Source organism: Lissotriton helveticus, chromosome 12, assembly GCF_964261635.1.
Source record: "Lissotriton helveticus chromosome 12, aLisHel1.1, whole genome shotgun sequence".
Lineage (NCBI taxonomy): Eukaryota > Metazoa > Chordata > Amphibia > Caudata > Salamandridae > Lissotriton > Lissotriton helveticus.
In genome coordinates this window covers 875,401,595-875,421,089 of record NC_136073.1, presented here as the reverse complement: position 1 = coordinate 875,421,089, position 19,495 = coordinate 875,401,595, and the positions used below count along the sequence as shown (strand labels likewise).

Here is a 19,495-nt window from a genome sequence, read left to right as displayed (position 1 = left end):
TGTACCGCCCCTAAATTTAGTATTTAGGGGCTCCCTGAACCTTCCTTCCTCAGATCCCGATATCAAAAAGAAGATCAAGAAGAAGAAGACCCGCTGTGCAGCTGCTAACAGGACAACAACAACTGACTTGGCCCCAGCCCTACCAGCCTGTTGATCCTGGAACCTGCTCCTGCCTAAACCGGGCGACCTCCGCAGACCGCAACCTTGGGACACCCAGAGGACCTGCCTGCCTTGACCCTCTCGACGATTTGGACTCCCATCAGCAGTGGCTCTGCTGCAACAACCCACCTGGTGCCCACCAGGAAGCTCCGGACCAGCCCACCCTGCACCAGCTGAGCCCGGGCCGGGCCAACCCAAACCAAGACCACGAGGACGTCCCCCCTGGCGACTGGACCCGAGGTCCAGTGCTCAAAGACCCTCCTTGACGAACCAGCCGATGCCTGCAGACTCAGAACCAGTGGCCACCCCAACCGCGACCAGCCGGGGTTAAGCTTTTCCGACCCCCAAAGACACCCCTGCACCTGGCGCCCCGGCGGCCCCCTGTGCCTCCCTTTGGGGTACCTACCTGTGCTCCAACATCCCAACTTACCTCTCGAAGTGCTGGTCGCCCCTGGAGAGTCACCGTCCCCGAGCCTGCAGCCTTTGTTCCTTTTTCAAGATCCTCATTGGATAACATTGAGCGCCCGGCAACTCAAAAGCACCCTGCACCCAGCTGGCAGAGTGCCGCTGGCTGAGACCTCTTTGCCCTATCCTGCTTCCCCCCCTTGCCCAGAGCAAGTGACCAGGAGCCCAGCTCCCAGAGCCGCGTTGCCTGCTAGCCAGCAGCCACCAACCGAAGGCCCCCTTTCCCTCATTGGGCCTACCTACCTCTGCACCCGGTCGCCTCTGTGCCGCTGGGACTGAACTAACTGTACTCACCTGACCCTGGGGGACCCCTGAGTCCAAGCCCAGAACCCTAACTTCACCAACCAAGTACTCACCTGGAAACCGGTAATTCACTTACCTGCCATTGGATAACATTGACCCATTTTGACTCGAAAATGTTCTAAGTGTGAAGTTTTGAAAACTGAAAATATTCCTATAAAATCAGCTAAAGTCCAAATTCGAAAATACTCACCTGTGATCAGGAGAGAAGCCAGTACTGTACCTTTCAGCCCAGTACTGAACTGCAAAAGTAATCCCTAGCGGGTTCACTAGTAACCTGTATTTTCTCCATAGGAACCCATTGTCTGCTTTTCTATGAAATTTCTTCTGTCTACTTTTGAAAACTGCAAATATTCTTTAAAAATCGTACGAAATACTGAAATGCAATTACCTACCTGTTTTGAGTTAAGCCCCCAGTGCTGGCCCTAGGAGACTAGTGCTGGGTTACAAAAGTAACGTGATCGTACTTTACCTGTAACCTGAATTTCCTCCCATTGGATAACATTGTCAGAACCACCTTGAAAGTTTCTAAGTGTGAACTTTTAAAACCGCTTTATATTCAGGAAAATTCATCACAGTAACTAAAACGTTTTTGCTAATCGGGTTTCAGCATAGACCCCAGGGCTGAATCTAAGATATAGTCCTGGAACTACCAAAGTAATCCATAAAGTAATCAATTGTACTTTCCAATGAAAAACCCATTGAGCTCAATGCTGGAGTGTGTTTAAGAACTGAGTTGTTTATTATCTATCCTGTAATTATTGTATGTACAAACGTATTGCTCTTCTGCAAAGTATTTACATGAGAGTACTCGTACCTTGAAAAAGTTATTTTTATAACTGTTGGTTCTTAAAATAAAACCACTATATCTGTGGATATAAAAACAATTGGCCTGGAGTTCAGTACATGTGTGTGAAACCTTTTGCCGACTGAGTGTGTACAACAAATGCTTTACACTGTCCTCTGGTGCTGCCTTACTGCTCGACCAAGCTACCACTTTGGAGAGTAAGGTTAGTTCTGACTTTAACCTCTGTTATACCTCTGGGGTTGGTGGACTCTATACACACTGTACTTCCTTCTAGTCCAGTATATATGGAGCCACGTTCTCACATCCACCCACCCATACAAAGAGAAAGCAAGCAGTAGATGTTAGGTACATTGAAGAATATCTGTTGCAGAGGCATAGGTGACCTACAGGAGGTCCTTTTGGTATCGGAGGCCTGGCAGGTGGTTGGAAGGGGACAGGTCACATCAGGTGATGGTCAGGACCCAGGGGGTACAGACAGGCTACCACAACGGCCTTATTGGTTGAACCAGAAGGAAACAACTGAGGACAGGGCCTGTGGCCCCGATGAGGTAGTGGACAGGTGTCCAGGTCACCTTGCAAGGAACGGTGGAGTCTTTCACCCAGGTTATCAATCCGTTCATGGACTGGAAGCATATGCTTGCCCCAAGGGAAATGGATAGTTACACTGGAAGTGAATAGTCACCCGGCAGGCTGGAAGCAGATGCTTGCCTGGAAGGAAATGTGGTTGCACTGGAAGTGAAAGGTCACCCAGTTGGGCTGGAAGCAGGCGCTTGCCCAAAAGGAAAGTGAGTGTTACGCTGGAAGGGTGAGGGTCATCCATCTGGGTGGGAAGAAGTTGCTTGCTCAGAACAAGACAGAATGGTTGCACCTAAGGTGGGAGGTCTCCTGGGCTGATTGGCTGGCACTGAATGTAGGGTACAGTGTTTGTGGCTAGGGGAGGCGGGCTCAGGCTTATTCAGGATAAGGAAAACAATGGTAGTTGAAGGACCACTTGTAAGTTAATAAATGCCTAGTAAACTGTGCCCTCAATTCTTCCATAAACTTGAAACTATGTTGTCTGAGTTTGTGAGAGCCAGGACGGTGACCAGGTGTGGGGTGCCACCGCTATGAAACACTTGTGGGCTGGAAACCACGGAGCAATCGGGCCCCTGAGCACAATAGTGCTCTGAAGCATTGAGACAGAAATCGGACTAATTGCTTTGGTCCCCACAATTGTCCGAGCACGCGCATGCGCACGCCGCTTCCTGAACTCGGAGACCTGCTTCGGGTTGTTGCAAAAAGTGACACAGATGGTTTTGAAGCCTTTTCAAGGGGATATGGCATGGTGATTGGTGTAATGGGTTATGACACATGAGATGGTAACACGGGATGTGTAGTTTTTTTATGTTTTCACTATTTTGTCTGCTGTGAATTTTACAGTAAAGAAAGACAGGTGTAAACTATGCCATGGTTCCAGAAATAGAAATGGAATTCTAGCCTAGGGTCTTGAGGGTTTATTGAGTTGCCCGAGTAGTGTTTGAAACAGTCTCCTGTCTTGTCACTGACTACCAGCTTTCCTCGTCAAAAAAGCTTAGAACATCAAAGCAGCTGACAAACCCCATTTCTGTTTGTCCGTTCACCTGCTATCTCAAACACTCTTATTCTGAGTACAAGGTGACAAAGTATAGTAGTAACGCCGCAAATTTTTTGACGTTTTTATTTTTGCTCAGTTTGTTGAAAAGGTGCCATTTGGTCCTCCTAGATGCATTATCTTTTTAGTAAATATGTTTTCCCTGAAGGTACTGAGTGCTGTAATTATCACCTTTATTAGTGAAACATCCTTTCTTTGTCTAGATCCCAGATTGTGGCCGTGGTACTAGTATACTTGCCATAAATAGCTCCGATTAATGCAGTGTACATAACCAGTATTCCATACTCCAAGACATATGTCTCGAACATTCTTCCTCGATTACAAATGTGTTAAAGATAAAGACTTCATAATACTAGGTGATTTAATTATTAATAATGTTATGAATTTTGTTAGTAAAGTTTTGTTTTTTTCCACAGATGAAAAATGGACTTTATTCCGAATGATATTTTCACGGATTTGATGCTTGATCTGGTTGGAAAATATAAAGGACCCCCAATAGCTGCTTCGGACTTGCAAGGTACTGTCCATTACAGGTCTTGATTAACTTGTGTAAGACAATTGCATTTTGTAACAGGGTGTGTATATGGGCAAGAAACATTACTGGCCTGTTACATACCTAGAACTACTCTAAACAAGCACATCTCCTACACCAGGTGCTCTATCTGCTTGGCCTCAACTGCTTCTTCCTCTCAAATCCAGTTTTTGTGTCTGTGCATGAGCAAGTGCAAAAGGAATGAAAAGAGAAGGTGTGGCAGGCCTCCCCTCAGCTCACGTGGGTACCAGTTTTCATCTTTCTGCACGATTAACTCTTACTCTTGTGTCTGGCTGTCTTCCTCTTCAGATCGCTCTGTAATCTGAGCTGACCATACCATGCTCTTCTTCCCATCCCCTCTTCTCCCTTCCCATTTATTCTGGGTGTGGGATGTACATGCGGGTGAAAGGAGCAGGACTGTGGAGGCTGTATGGGGAAGAAGGTAGACCTGATCATACACTTTAGAGATCAGCTTCTGGTCTGTGAAAGGAGGAAAAAGGGTCTTGGTCGACAGCGAATGGTGGTTGTCAGATTGGTATGCACCAATGAGTTCACATGAATCTGCAATTCTGAAGCATGGGTCTCTCTGGTGTTGCTGAAATTTGGTATTGTAGCCTTCTGATTTCATGTGCTCCTGTGTTTGTTTTTGTTAGTGTGTTTTGCATTTGGAAACTGGATGTTTGACATTGTTGACTTTGTAGTTTGGCATAGGACACCTCCAAGACTATAAATTATATAAACATCTGGAGAATACAGAAACATGATTAAGCATAAGCTTAAAAGTCTCAGTAGATATTTTCTCTGAACATTAGTAAGTATTTAGAACTTTTAGAAATGTTTTTATTTAATCCCTTTCATCATTTCAATTTCTGCAATAAAATTGACTATTAATGCCAAAAACAAATTGTCCTAATCTGTTAGACACAGGCTTGCTGCTGATAGTTTTTCTCTTTAGACTCAAAGGTTATTGATATTTTGAATAGAATGTTCTCATTTCCTGTGGGTTTTTGGACAGGTCTATAAATTCATAGAAAAAAGTAATTGATCCCATTTAATGTAACAAAAGGCTGGTCTTTCCTCTGTTGTGTTTCATTACACTTAAATGGTGACAAACTGACATCGGTGATCTTTTCACTTGGTAGCATGTCTTCAAGGATTAGATATGCTGCCCCCTGGGTGGTGAAAGATTTTGGAAACCTAACCTGCCATGCAGCCTCTGGTTCTGTGTGATGCCATCAGTTGCTCCTGTCCTCTTAGCTAACAGCACTTTGCATGGTGTTGACCAGTAAAAATAATGTAAAAAGTAAAACTGGAAGTCCGCGCACTGACTCTGGAATAAGTAGAACAGATTTGCCACTGGTAAACTGCAATTAATTAAAGGGATTGTAATTCAACCAGGATTTTTAGGTTTAACGTCGTAACGGAATTGAAATGCATCAATATGCTTCATAATTGTACCTGGCCCCTGCTCTGTTGTGCCGAGCCTAAGCAGCGCCTCGCCTCGCACAGCTGTGACCAGACCAAGGAATTGAGCGCCGAGCAGGAGCGGATGCGAACACACGAACAAGAAGGACCGAGGACGAGGAGACGGGAGCCGACAGCTGTGACTAACTGTGAAGACATCCGCGTGACCCCCCGACCCCCGCTCCAGCCCCGGAGTAACGTGGAACCCACAGGGTAAGAGGCGTGGAGCGGCGCGGGGCGGAGGGCTGGCCGAGCGCCACAGTTAGGCATCAGAATGCTGTAGAACGCCGGCCACAAGCCGAGAGTAAGAAGTTGAAACGGAGCTCTAGAGCCTGCGAGCAATAGGGAGACCCCACAGCTGCACACAGTGTGCTAGATAGGGCGCGCGAGGAGCCACAAAATAAGGCATTCTGCCCTTTAATACCAAAAAGCCTGTTAAACCCCCACCCCTATAGGGAGCATATAAAGGAGGAAAACGGTGCCTCTAAGAACAAGTAGAGGCACACCAACAGAAAGGCAGTTTAAAGGGGGGGGGCAGTAGGCTTGGTCATTCCGGCAGAATTAAATATTAACCCTCGAGGCAACTGAAAGCAGCAAGGAGACAAGAAGCATAGGGGCGATCCTTGCATACCGGCCACAAGAAGGACAATCACCGGGGAAAGCCGCAGCCGCCGGGAAAGGGATTTACAAGTGCGGCAAGGCAGCGAGGCTTTAAGGCTTGAAGGCATAACAGAGGTAAGTGAAAGTTCCTAGGGAAGGATAACAAATTGTAATCTAAGCCCTACTAATTAGAGAAACCAACATCAGCAGAACCATAGACTAGGTACAAAAAAAACAAAAAAACAAAAAAAAACCTAGAAATGGCACCCAAAAGAGGGCAAAAATCACGTACAGCGGAGGAACCAGAAAAGAGTAAACAAAGCGAGGGCTCAATATCGCTGGAAGAGAGCCAGGAAAGCCAGGCATCCCCCATGAACAACAGCAAGGGGAGACGCAAGAAAAGAAAAGTTAAAAGAGCAACGAAGAATGCCCAGCAGGCAAAAAGAGGGTGTAATCAATCAACTTCGAAACAGAAAGAGAACACGGCAGCGTCAAAATCCATAAAGGACTTTGTAGGGAAACACTACAAATCAATAGATCCTGTGATAACATCGGAACATGACGGAGAAAGAGAGGAAAATGGTGGGGAGGTCGGTGAAAAGTCAGGTACGACAGTAGCAAACCAGATATGGATAGAGTCGGGAGATCTCCATGAAGAAGAAGCCATTGACACCGAAGAGGGAAGAGAGACTCCCAAACTGGTAAACCTGACCCTCCTGAGTCTAAATCAACACATGTCGGCACCTCGGCTCTCATCCTCCCCAAAAATGTTCTCGTTACAATCATCAGGGAATGAAGGGCAAAGGGGAAACGAAAGTCAGAACCAGAGCCACGTCTGGGGAGGTGCGCCAGATCAACTCCCGCAGTGCCACAAGACGCAAAAAATTCCACTGCAGAAAGATGGCACAAGTACTGATCACCAGGAAAACCCAGATAAAAACAATACTCAGGATTCTGAGCTTTCGGTAACACAGACATCATCCTTGATGGAATTAATATTGTTGTTGCAGAAGGTACTACAAGGAATCCTTGAAGTAACACTTTCAAACAATGGAGTGATGAAAGCCCAGAAACATAATTTAAAAAAAATCGAAGAAGAACTAGTGGAGATAAAGAGCCAAATGCAAAGCATGGTAAGGCCAATAGCAACAATACCACCCATCGAGGAAAACGCAGAAAATGAACCAGCGGAGGAAATCGGGGTAATCCTCGATAGGACTCTACATCCCACAGAGCAATTTACTACAAAGGATCCCGCCGAGGCCCTAGGCAACGTTTTCATTTCGAGAAGACCTATGTTGATAAAAAGGCGGGGGTGGTATGCAGCGGCCCCTGCCAGGAACAGGGCCAAAAGGAATAAAGAACTAAAAACATCAGGAAAGAGAAAAGGGAAGAAAACGGCGGGGGGGGGGGGGGGGCTCCGTCAGGATTAAACGCTTCAGCCCCGACCTACATACCAATCAGTCACATGCAAGCAGCCCCGACCTACATACCAATCAGTCACATGCAAGCAGAGGATAAACCAACAAAATCCCAGAGACAATTAAGGAAAAATCAGGGAAGTAAGGAGGCAAACGACAAACCCTCAACTACCCGTATTATGAAGCAGAAAGTAAGGATAATACCAGAACTATCCAATGGCCATAGTACAGCTAGCCCACACGCACAGGCACCATCCGGCATGAGAAGCAAAGGGTGGCAGCCAGGGAATACAAATGACAGCCACCACGTATATGAAACCAACATGAAAGTACAAGAGAGGGATAACAACAAATGGATATACCTGGACCAGCAAGCAGCAGGGAAGAAGGGAATGTCGCTAAGAAAAACGAACCCCCTAAATAGGGCACAGATCTTAACGGCATTTGGAAAAGGTTGTAGTTTGAGTGGGATCGGAACAAAGGACCTTCGGCAAGTCGGCTTTGTAGAAGACAGGAACGGAAAGGAAATAACAAAAATCGCACTCCATTCAGACCTGGTAAAAAGGGCAATCCTGAAAGCCTCCAAGGAGATAAACCAACAGGGAATAAGGATAATTCCTGAGAGAGAAATAAAAATCCCTACAGTCCATACCTTCCTAAAACAGCACGCCGGTCTACAGAAGAGACAAGTAAACCTGTATAGAGAAATAGAAGGAAACCGTAGCGGCGTGAACATAGTAATAGACAATACAGGAAATGAAACCGCTTGGGAGAATTGGTCACTTTGTAGTAGCCCCGTGGGTGATCCCAATGATAGCGACACGGAGGACGAGGAAGAAGAAGGCGGTCTGAGTGGGGTAGAATAGGATGGGGGGGGGTCGCAAAATCTAGGTCTCATAACCTGGAATGTGAATGGGCTAGGCAATGAGCAAAAACGAAAATATATAAAGGAAATAGTAAATCAAGTGGACATTGCCTGCCTACAAAAGACCTGGACTTGCGACGAAACCCCATTTATCGATGGATACCTACAGTTAAATCGCCCAGCCACGAAGAAAAGCTTCGGCTGCCCATCAGGGGGTCTGATGCCATTGGTCTCAACAAAAGTGCTGAGGGATGTAACACCGTTAAAAACGAAATGTAAATGGATCCAAGCAAGCAGAATAGAACTTTTAACAGTGGAATCGAAATATAAAATGCTGACACTAATGAATGTATATCTGCAGTGGGATAATAGAGTAGAGTATGAAAAGGAAATGAGGTTCTTTAAAGAGGATGTTGATAGTACACTAGAAAACTATGCAGCAGATATAATAATAATAATGGGGAACTTCAACCACAAACTAAATCCAAAAAAAGCTGACCTATGGAACAGTGAACTGTTAGAGGTGTACGGAATAAACCCAGCTAGCTTTCCAACTGGGGAGATCTCGAAACAGGACTTAGAACTAGTATACACCCTAGGAGGTAGGGGTCTCCATTGTCTTAACAGCAGAATAAAGACAGACAGCCCAGCAGGGAAGACCTTTAAATTAGGTTTACAAAACTGCCCAATCGACGATATGTTCATGCAAGCCTGGAATTTCCCCCAAGTTAGGGAGTTTAGGATAGAGCAAAAAGAGGTGAGCGATCATAACCTTCTTCACCTAACAATATCTGGGGGAAGGAAACTGCATAGAGAAACAGTGATTACCCAGGAGGTCGAGTACCCTAAACGGGTGACGACACGATTAACGGAAGAATACCTGGAAAAACTGAAGGCCATGCAAATGAAAATGGAACCTGAGAACTTAGATAATAAAAATTTAGAATGGTTCATAAGAAAGCTAGAAGAAGTGGTCCAGTGCCTAAGAATAGAACTAAAAAGGGATAAACATAATACGGTAAAACAGCCAAATAGAGGCAAAGGGTTTTCTGCGGAGGGCCAAACCAAAAAAAAGGAGTTACGGGCAGCCCAAAGAAGACAAAAAAAGAACTTTACACATAAGAGACAGGCACATATAAATAAGTTGAAAAAAGAATATGGCAAAGGTCGCAAAAAGGGCATACAAAGAGAAATGCTGGTTAGACCTGTTAGAAAAAATCGATGAGAAAAACTTAAGACAATTTTGGAAATTGGTAAAGGCAGCATCCGGAACAACAGAGGGAGAACTAAATTGCGTGGTGAGTGAGGCTGCATGGGAAGAGTATATAAGGGAACTGTACGGGGTCAGAGCTCCAAGAGAGTATGTAGAGACCAAAACCTGGCAAAAAATATCAGAAGATTTAAATTCCAAACTTACTGAAAAACAAGTAGAGCTTACAATAAAAGAACTGAAGCTAACCCGTGCGGCAGGACCAGACAACCTCCCTGCAATAATACTGAAGTCGGAGGTAAAATGGTGGGCAAAATGTCTGGCCCAGATGTTCCAGGTAATACTAAAAGAAGGCGTAATGCCTCCTACCTGGAAGGGTGCCATAATTAGGCCAATACACAAGAAAGGGAGCAAGGAGGCCCCACAAAACTACCGGCTGATTAACCTCCTCGATATAGGAGAAAAAGTATTTTCAAAAATTGTATTGAAACAACTGAACCCATGGGTAAAAGAGCATCAAATAGTACCCACAGAACAGGGAGGATTTAGAGCGGGCCATTCAACGATAGACCATGGATTTGCGTTATGGGCTATGGCAAGGAAGTCGACGGAACAAAGCGGCAAGTTATGCTGCTGCTTCGTCGACTTCCGGGCTGCCTTTGATTCAGTCGATCGGGCATGCCTATTGGATACCCTAACGAAGCTCAATATTCCCAAAGACCTTCTGACCATAATAAAGGAACTGCATAGGGAAAACTGGGGGCAAGTTATCAGGGATACTATGGGATCTCTGACCCCAAAAATACCCATTGCCAATGGATTAAGACAGGGCTGTGTGTTGGCACCTCAGCTTTTTTCCATATTTCTGTCAGACCTCCCGGCCCACCTAGAGGTAGAGGGTAGCGCAAGCCCCAAAATGGATGGAAACAAGGTGTCCTGCATACTTTATGCAGACGATCTGGTAATAGTTGACCAGACCGAGAGAGGCCTTCAAAGAAAGCTTAACGCCTTCAATACATACTGCACTAACAAACTTCTAACAATCAATATAGACAAAACAAAAATCCTATGCTTTGGTAAAAAGAGAAGTAGGTTCAGTTGGTATATAGGTGAGCTCAAACTGGAGACGGTTAATGAGTATCGATACCTAGGCATATGGTTCGATAAGTCACTAAATTGGAGCACCCATCTGGAAACACAAAAAGCAAAAGCACACACTTCCATATGTGGTTTAAAAATGTTTAATAGGGATTATGGAGAGATGTCACATCGACCAATGCTTAGAGCTTTTGACGCAATGATCCCCCCCCCCATGTCCTATATGGAGCGGAGATCCTTTATTTGAGCGGTAAGGGAGCCTGGGACACGGTGGAAGGGAAATGCATAAAAAGTCTCTTATCTCTTCCACAATCCTCTATGATACAAGCCATAAGAACAGAAATAGGTACAAAGGCTTGGGAGATACAAACACAGATGGCTGTAATCAGATTCTGGAAAAGACTCGAGGATCCAGAAGAGCAAAAAGTAGCTCACTGGTGTAGGAAAGAAATACAGAACTGTGAGCTAAAATGGGCAAAGGCCTGTAGGGAAAGAGTGATTCAGATCTGTAAAAGGTTAAAGATAGAGGTGGACCAGGAAACGTATCAAGTTCTTGGTACCAAGTGTGAGCTAAAGCTAAATGGGAAGGAAGTATCCAGAACGACGGATTTAGGTTACTTAGCGAAGAAGAAGTCAGTAACACACATGTTAAACTCTTGGTCCAACGAAAACTGGTTCCCCTATTTAGACATATTACCCAATCGCGGATACAGGCAAGAGATTCTGAGGTTGCGGATTGGGATTAACCCCTGGCTAACAAATAGAGACCGTAAAACAAAAATGCTAGACCGGCAAGGGTGCTGCAGGTGTAAGCTGGGAACCAAAGGAGACCTGCTACATATCTTACTTGACTGTTGGTCACTATTGGAACAGCAGAAACAGTGGCTGCGCCCAGTGTTCCTAAAACACGATATAAGAACAAGGGCGCAGGCTGCCAACCTCTTAACTGAAATCCCCACTATTGATATCGCAATTGTCCTTGGGATATATATAAAGGTGGCCATGAGGGCACTAAGAAATCAGGATTAATCTGACGTAATGTATGAAATTTTAAATCAATGGAAATACACCAGGTAGTAAATAAAAGGAACAGGTTTTAAATGTAAATTTAAGTTTTAAGGCAAATGTAATTTTACTGGTGTTTTGTACTTTTATAATGGTGTGTAAGAAATTGGTACCGGACTAGTTTTATAAGGTTTTATTGTATTTTATGAGAATTTCATTCTGTGATATTGTTACTTGCATCTGTTTAAAGACTATGGTCATAATAAACATATCTTTTGACTTGACTTGTAAAACTGGAAGTCCATGATTGATACTGTTGGGGTATCTTAAAAACTTGAATGTACTTGCAGTATAACACAACATCAGACATCTATGTCCATCCGTGTCTGACCATGAAAAAGTGAAGTTGCTTACATGGTGCAAGACATTGCCTTTTAGGGCATGTACACATTATTTGAGAGTTTGTAAAAGAATGGGAATGGCTGCTGTGCTCACTTGCCACTGCAAAGGGTTGTGTGTTTTTTTTTTATTTTGGTTACTGGTTCTGCTTACTTGAGAGAAACGTTTGTGTCTGTCTTAACTACCACACCTTCCCAGAGGCTTCGTTCTCAACATGCATTGTGATTTTGATACATCTTTGTGCTTGGCATTTAGTGCAGTGCAACTGCCCATCACTTGCTCACTAGCAGAGATGTCATCCCTATAGTGGCTTATTCCCTTCTAGGCACGAACGTTTTAAATTCTCAAACCTTCTATCCTTCTTTCTGTTTTGCCATCAGATCTAGCTGGACCAGAGGCTGAACGAAACCGAACGGATTCTCCAGATGAAGAGCAGTATGCCTGTGAACCAGATGCTCAAATAGACCACCCTTCCTTGTCAACACACGACTCTCAAAAATCGGCCAGTCCCACTGACCGTGATAAAAAAGCACCCACAAAGCAATCCAAGTCACAGAGCTCTAATTGCACAAAAGACAATATCTCACCAGCGCTTTCCAAGTGTCAAGAATCTGTCAGGCATAATAAGAGTGAAGAACAAACTTGCAATAATAAGGGATCTTCACGCTTGAATTCTAGAAAAGAGACTTCTTCGCTAAAGCATACCGACCATGGACGATCTGGCAGCCCCTCCAAGATTAAGAAGCAAACCTCAGGCAACCGTTCCATAACTTCGAGCTCGGATCAGAAAAAAGATGCTTCCTCTCCAAAGCATGTCGGCCATCGACGATCTAAAAGCCCTGTTGAGGGTAAGGGACAAACCTCTGATAGCCGCTCAGGGTTAAGGGTCCGGGATTATAAAAAAGATAATCATTCTACAGGGCATTCCAACCGCCGGCAATCTCGCAGCCCCACTGAGAATAAGAAACCAGCCCTGAGCAGCCGCTTGGAGTCCAGGAGCAGTCAGGGGAGAAGCAAAGAAGATCATGCTAGCCATTCATCTGAGAAAAAGAAGAATGTAAATTCTGACAACCAGAAAACTGAGGGAAATTTGAGCAAGGGAGATGCAGCTTTGGCACCCAGAATAGAGGATAAGATTAAACCAGAAAAAGGAGATAACATTTTCCAGACTCTGAAAGATACGTTGGATGATCCAAATTTTCTTGTCATATGTGGGGAGCAGCTGATTAAATGGGTTGAATTAGCCAAAGAGCATGACGTCAAAAGGGATATGGTCCATGGTAATCTGTACACTGAAACCTTCAGAAATCTTATAACTGCATTTAAATGCAGACCTACCACAGAGCATCATAAGTACTTCTTCTCAAAAGTTGGAGAGGACTTGTGCCACCCTGCCTTTCAGAGACCCAGCTTGGACATTGAACTATTGGCAATGTGTCAAAAGGGCAACAACTCAGAGGCCAGAGAGTTCTTGAAAAAGATTAACCCTCTTGATAAGGACTTGGAAAAGATCCAGTGCCTGCTTATGAAGGCCACAATCCCTTTATTTTTGATCTGCAATGCATATGAAGCAGGAACCAGTGCCACGCCACCAAAGCCTGACCTTCGGACTACAGTTTTACCATGCCGTCATTCCTTGGTGCTCTTGGGGCAGATTTTTTGTCTGATTTCATCTTTGAGGCAAGAAAGGGTTCTGGAAGCTCTAGGTGTACATGGCAAGCCTCCCCAACCTTCGCACTCCCCAAATTTAGACAGTGGGTGTTTGTTTGGGAAAGACTACATCGCCAAGCTTGATTTGTTCTTGAAAAAGGGTCTACTGCCCAGAAAAGATGAGGAAGCCCACCAAGCCGACTCAAAAGACGTTGAGCCACAAGGTAAAGAAAGTTTGCATGCTCCAGAATTAAATAATTTCAAACTGGTTATATGTAAAATAGGGAATTTTGTGTGGTCATACATGTGCTAGTGTACTGCATCATCATTGTCCCACTTTGATTATTTTAGCGGAAAGTATATCTGTCTCCAGCTTGCATAACAGAAGAATCAAAAACACCAAAACTTCAAGGAACCCACATTTTTCCTTTTCCACATAACCAATACATATATTCAATTTCACTATTATTTGTTGCTGTTCTTTTAGCAAAAACATTTATGTGCTCTGGTGAAAAGAAAAACCTAGTTTTGAAAAGCAGGGTACAACAAGTCCTCTGCCTTGCAGGTGTTTCTCTCAGTTGATCTAACAACATGGTCATCTATCATGATGTTTACTTGGGGAGATGGTGGGTTGTAAACCATTGTCCACATTGCAGCTGTCACACCTGACACTCCCAAGAAAATTTCAAGGTTGATTGTTTCATTCTCTTTATGTCAAAGGCAGACCTTCCTTTCTTCCCTGCACTCCTTCTGTGTTCTCATTTTCCTGGCATGATTTCAGCACTATTTTTTTCCACACTTTTCTTCAATTGTCCCACTCTGAATTCATAAACAGTAGAATATTTCCACACATGTTCACAAACCTATACAATTACAATTTGAATGAATTTGAAGAACCTGGAAAACAGGCCTAGAAGAGGTAACATTTTATGTCTTTATTGAGTGATATTTTAATAGCCATTTAAATTTGGTCAGTCTAATACTGTATGTTAGTCTGAAATCATATAAAATACTGCCTCCCTAAATAAAAAGCAGTAAATGCTTTTACGTGCCTAGGCTGCAGTAAAAGTAAGTAGCATGTCTTTTAGGAATTTCAGAAGCAGCACCTAAAGCATCAGGCACAGTTGGGTCGGTGAAGTTGATTTTTTTTTCTGCTCACTAAGGAAGAAATTCCTTCATATTGCTGTTTTTCATATTTGTTTGTGGACTGGAATAGAAATTTGTCAAGCTCCGTAATGGTACGTTTAAATTCTTTTAAGGACACAACAGCCCAAAACAACAAACTCAATCCTAAAAAAAATCAACTCCCATGAACCGTAGGGAGATCCAACAATATAGTCCTTTTTCTTTACACGGAGTACACCAAGAGCACAATCATTGATCCTGTTTCGAACCATCGTTTCCTAGGAAGAATAAAGAAAACGTAGGGCACCGAAGCGAACCCGTTGAAAGGTTATCTACATTTCACAAGCAAAACTGCAAGATCACCATAATGATAGCTGAAAGTGTGTAACCATAGAACATTTATAAAACTCTTAAACCAGCTACTTACCACCATACAGACAGGCTTTGCACCAAAAGTGCATCCGGTGGGATAATCCTCGCCTCCTTAATAGAAGTTAAACTTACCGTTATGTCCGGACCGGAGGCTCAGTTTGTGCTAGTTTATAGCTAACTAACTGGGCGACATCTATTACCGGTTTGAAATAAAACCTCTTGAAGGTGGAGTCCGAGGACCAATCTGCTGCCCGCATGAAGTCCTCCAGACGAGCCCTCAAAGGGAAAGCTTTTGAGGCCATTGCCCCCCGAGCAGAGTGGGCTCCAAAACTGCCTCGTATCAATGCCCGCCTCCTGCATGACCCAGCGCACTCACCTTGCTATAGTGGGGAGAAGAGACAGCTTTGTGCTGTTTTTTTTAGAGCAATAAGCAATTGGCGTTCACCCAGAGGACATAACACTTGAGTAGGATCTTTATACGCCTTAAGGCAGTTCACAACACACAATTTCGGAGTGTCTGGAAAAGCCGGATAAGAAACCGTTCTCCCGACTCCAATCCTGAAGAAAAGCACCCGTGGCCGCGGCCAGCGGTTCCGGCCTCCAACTGAAAAACCACATCACTTGATGATCGAGGCGTGATGCAAAAATGTCTGTCAAACGGACCCCACCAATCCGCCATCCATTGGAAAACCTGAGGGTCCAACTTCCACAGGCTGAAGTCATGCTGGTTTGTCGAATGCCAATCTGCCACCTGGTTGGCTTGCCCAAAGGTACTCCGCCGTCACCAAGACATGGTGGGCTAGACAAAAGTCCCAGAAATGTTTCGCCAGGTTCGCTAGGGCCCGGGATCAGGGTCCCCCCAGATGATTGACGTATCGGACCGCCGACCTGTTGTCCATTTTGAGGAGCACACAAGATTGAACCTTGTCCTTGGTCCAACAGCAGACCGCAAAAGACCCCGCCCGGATATCCAGGCAGTTGATATGCAGGGCCTGTTCGTCTAATGACCAAACTCCGCCGGTGGAGAACTCCCCATAACGAGCACCCCATCTGGTTCTGCTGGCGTCTGACTCTATGATGAGTTCTGGAATGGAGCCAAAAGTCGCCCAGCCGTTCCATGCCTCCATGTGGGTCAGCCACCATGCTATTTCCTCTCTTGCTTCTGAAGTAAGCGGCACAGACAAGGCATAAGACCTACCCTGCCGCAAATAATATGCCTTTAGCCGCTGAAGCACCTGATAGTGTAGGAGGCCTGGGAAGATTGCCTGGATGGAGGAAGAAAGAAGTCCCACCAGCCGGGCAATCTTCCTCAAGGACGGGCAAGGTCTGGCCATAGTCCGTCGCAACTCGTGGCAGATTTTGGCCATCTTCCTGGACGGAAGGCTCAAAGAGGCTTGGACCGAGTCCACAGCGAAACCCAGAAAAATTACCTTCTGAGAGGGAATGAGGACCGACTTTGGTTCATTGATGACGAACCCCAATCCCTGCACTAGGTTCACTGCTTGATGAAGATGGGAGTTCAGGGTCCTGGGGCATTGTGCCATGAGGAGAATATCGTCTAAGTATACAATCGTTCGAAAGCCCTGCGCTCTGAGGAATTCCACCGCAGATTGGAGCACCTTGGTAAAACACCAGGGTGCTGAGGAAAGACCAAACCGAAGGGAGGTGAACTTGTAGATCCGAACCCTCCCACGGAACTGCAGAAAACGTCTATGAGGAGGATGTATTGGGACCTCTAGATCGGCATCCTTTAAATCTAAACGCACCATCCAGTCCGAAAGGAGTAGGATGTCCTTAGGTGGATTCCTTCCATTTTGAAATGACCTCGTCGATCAGAACTGCAACACGGGCTGAGAATCAAGTAGGCCGAGGACGGACCTCTTGCCGAGGATGATCACAAAACTCTATATGGAAACCATGTACGGTTTGCAAGATCCAGGCGTCTGAGGTTATAGCACGCCATGCATCCAGAAAGTCTGCCAATCAACCCCCAATTGCGACCTGGGAAGATGGGATAACATTTACCGGTTGAATTTCCACCTCCGGTGTTATTCTTGAAGCCTCCTTGGCCCCTGAATTGCTGGCCCCTTGTGGTGTAAAAGTTGGTGTAGTTAGCGTTGGTATTATATTGGAGGCGACCGGAGCCTTGTCCTTTGGGAGGATTCTGCTGGAAGCCACGGCCGGCCGAGAGGCCCTTGCCTTGACCGGCCCCATGGAAAACCCGCTGGTAGAAAACCTGTTTAATACTAGTTTGTGCGTTATCTAAAGAGGTAAAGGTCGCCACAAATTTTCTGAGTTCCTTAACAAAAGGATCACCAAAAAAAGACCACCCTGGGTCACTGCGCCCGCCTCCGATGAAGCCAAGTCTCTGAGCTTAGGATCGAGCTTGACCAACAACGAGCGGCGGCGCTCTGTTGACAGGGCACGATTAGCGTTGCCCATGAAAATGATGGCCTGCTGGGCCCAGTTGGAAAGCACTGTGAGAAGTTGGCCTGATATGCAGTGCTCACTATTCTAGTGACCACTATGTATCAGTCCAGACAACCCTTATTGATGATTGGTTGTAAGTCAACCTTATAGACCAGCTATCCTAGTAGCATGGATACGAGCAGTCTAAGGCTAAGACTCTAGAGGGCGTGTTAAGCCAGCTGTTTTACCATCACATATACCCCTTGAACACCAAGTGAAAGGACACCACACAAGTTGTTATGAAAATAAATGTATGTTTATTTCTAACAAGACTACCCTGGCTCTTTATGAGACAGGGAGCTAAGCACACAACAAAACTCTTATAAAAATACTTAGTCGCACAATTTACACAAATGCCCGAGGGGCACGAAAAACCATATACTATACAAGTGGAATGCGAAATCACTAGCAGGTAAGTAATACTTTTCTAGACTGTAGAAACGCTAGGCCTACAATGCTGAACCCTTGGATTAGAAGCAGGAGGCCTAGGGACGCCGTGTGCAGAGTGGGAACTCTCACGCGTAATGCGGGAACAAGTCTAGGAATACTAGCAATCACAAAGTTACTGTTCTCGGGCGAACCCGACTAGGTGGGTCGAAAACAAGAGTGGATCCGAACACTTAGAGTGTTGGACTATGCTGGAGCACCGGAGTACTCGGTTTACCTAGCCCAGGGGCTGCGGCTGCATAGGGTTCAAGTTGCGTCGGAAACCCTCGTTGAAGAACCAGGAGCCTGAAGAAAGAAGTTGCTGGCAGGCGGCCAGTGAAGAAGTTCGTGGTGATCCAAGCCTGGATCAGGGAAGAAGAACTGTAAGCAGAGGGGACCAAGTTCTGAATCACTAGCCAGTGATTTAGGTGGGCACCAGGATGGCACCGGACGAAGTCACCTCGACCAGGTGAGTGGGCGCTGCTGGGCTCTTCAGTCTCTCGGACCAGGAGGCGTTGTCGGCGACCAGGATGGAGGTGCGAGCTGTCCCACGAAGGTATCTGCTGTCGACGTCGCTGGACCCAGGATTGGGGCAACAAGTCTTGGCAAATGCAAGCCCACGCGGTGGACTCAAAATGGCGTCTGGAGTGGACCAGGAGGGTCCGGGGTGCTCCTCTGTTGGAGGGGAGCAAGGGCCAGTCTGGAGCAACCAGACCAGCGGTGTTTGTCGTCGAAGTTCGTCGTCAGAGGGCCACTAGCCAACGGGCAAGTGACCGGGACAACGCGGTGAGCAGAAGGGCCCCACGCAGATCTCGTGGATGCAGGGGGGCAGAACTTCGGTGCTGGAGCTGCTCAGGGTCGGGGCTTCTCTAACCCCAAAGCACTCAGTCGAGGGTCACTCGGTGGTCGTGCTGGACAAGCGTCGTGCAGTCTTTAAAGATGGCTAGTCCCTTGGTCTCGTCACACCCACGGATCACAGCTGGGCTGATGATGCAGGTTGAGGTCAGAGGTGCCAGGGAAGCCGGTTCTCGTCGTACTGGGCAGTCTTGATCCGGAGGAGAGACTTACAGCAGACCGCGATGCTTGGTTGGTGCCTGCTGCTGCAGGGTGACTACTCCTTAGTCACAAGGGAGAAATCTTGAGAAGAAGTCGAGAGTTCCTTTCGTAGAAAGTAGTTTCAGGATTCAAAGATGATCTAATTTGGAAGGGGGCCTGCTCCTACCTTTATCCTGCAAAAGGGGGCTGGCACGCGACTAAGTCCTGCCCTATGGGTGGGACTAGGAGGGGGGTGGTTACACCCCTCTCCTTTGGCGGGCTTTTCCCCAGCTCAGGGTCTGGTGTGCCCCTGGAACTGGTTCAAGCCGGCCTATGCACAGTGAGCACCGGGGTGCCACTTGCAGTCACCTTCCTCTAAAGCCCTGCCTACCTAGGATACACATAGTCCTGTCTGGGACGGTGCTGGCACCGCCCCTGACAGGAAACCCTTTGTCCTTGCCT

General features: G+C 46.0%; 1 protein-coding gene across 9 annotated transcripts in view; it reads left to right on the top strand.

Annotated features, from left to right (window-relative positions):
- Positions 1-19,495, top strand: part of LOC144799484 (SURP and G-patch domain-containing protein 2-like) — a 71,595-nt gene that overhangs the window by 23,530 nt on the left and 28,570 nt on the right. For all 9 annotated transcript variants that reach the window (XM_078670820.1, XM_078670821.1, XM_078670819.1 and 6 more), the window contains 2 exons: positions 3,779-3,879; positions 12,337-13,830. In XM_078670820.1, the coding sequence (XP_078526946.1) occupies positions 3,786-3,879; positions 12,337-13,830 (1,588 nt within the window). In that variant the 5' untranslated portion in view covers positions 3,779-3,785. The remainder of the gene's footprint in view (positions 1-3,778; positions 3,880-12,336; positions 13,831-19,495) is intronic.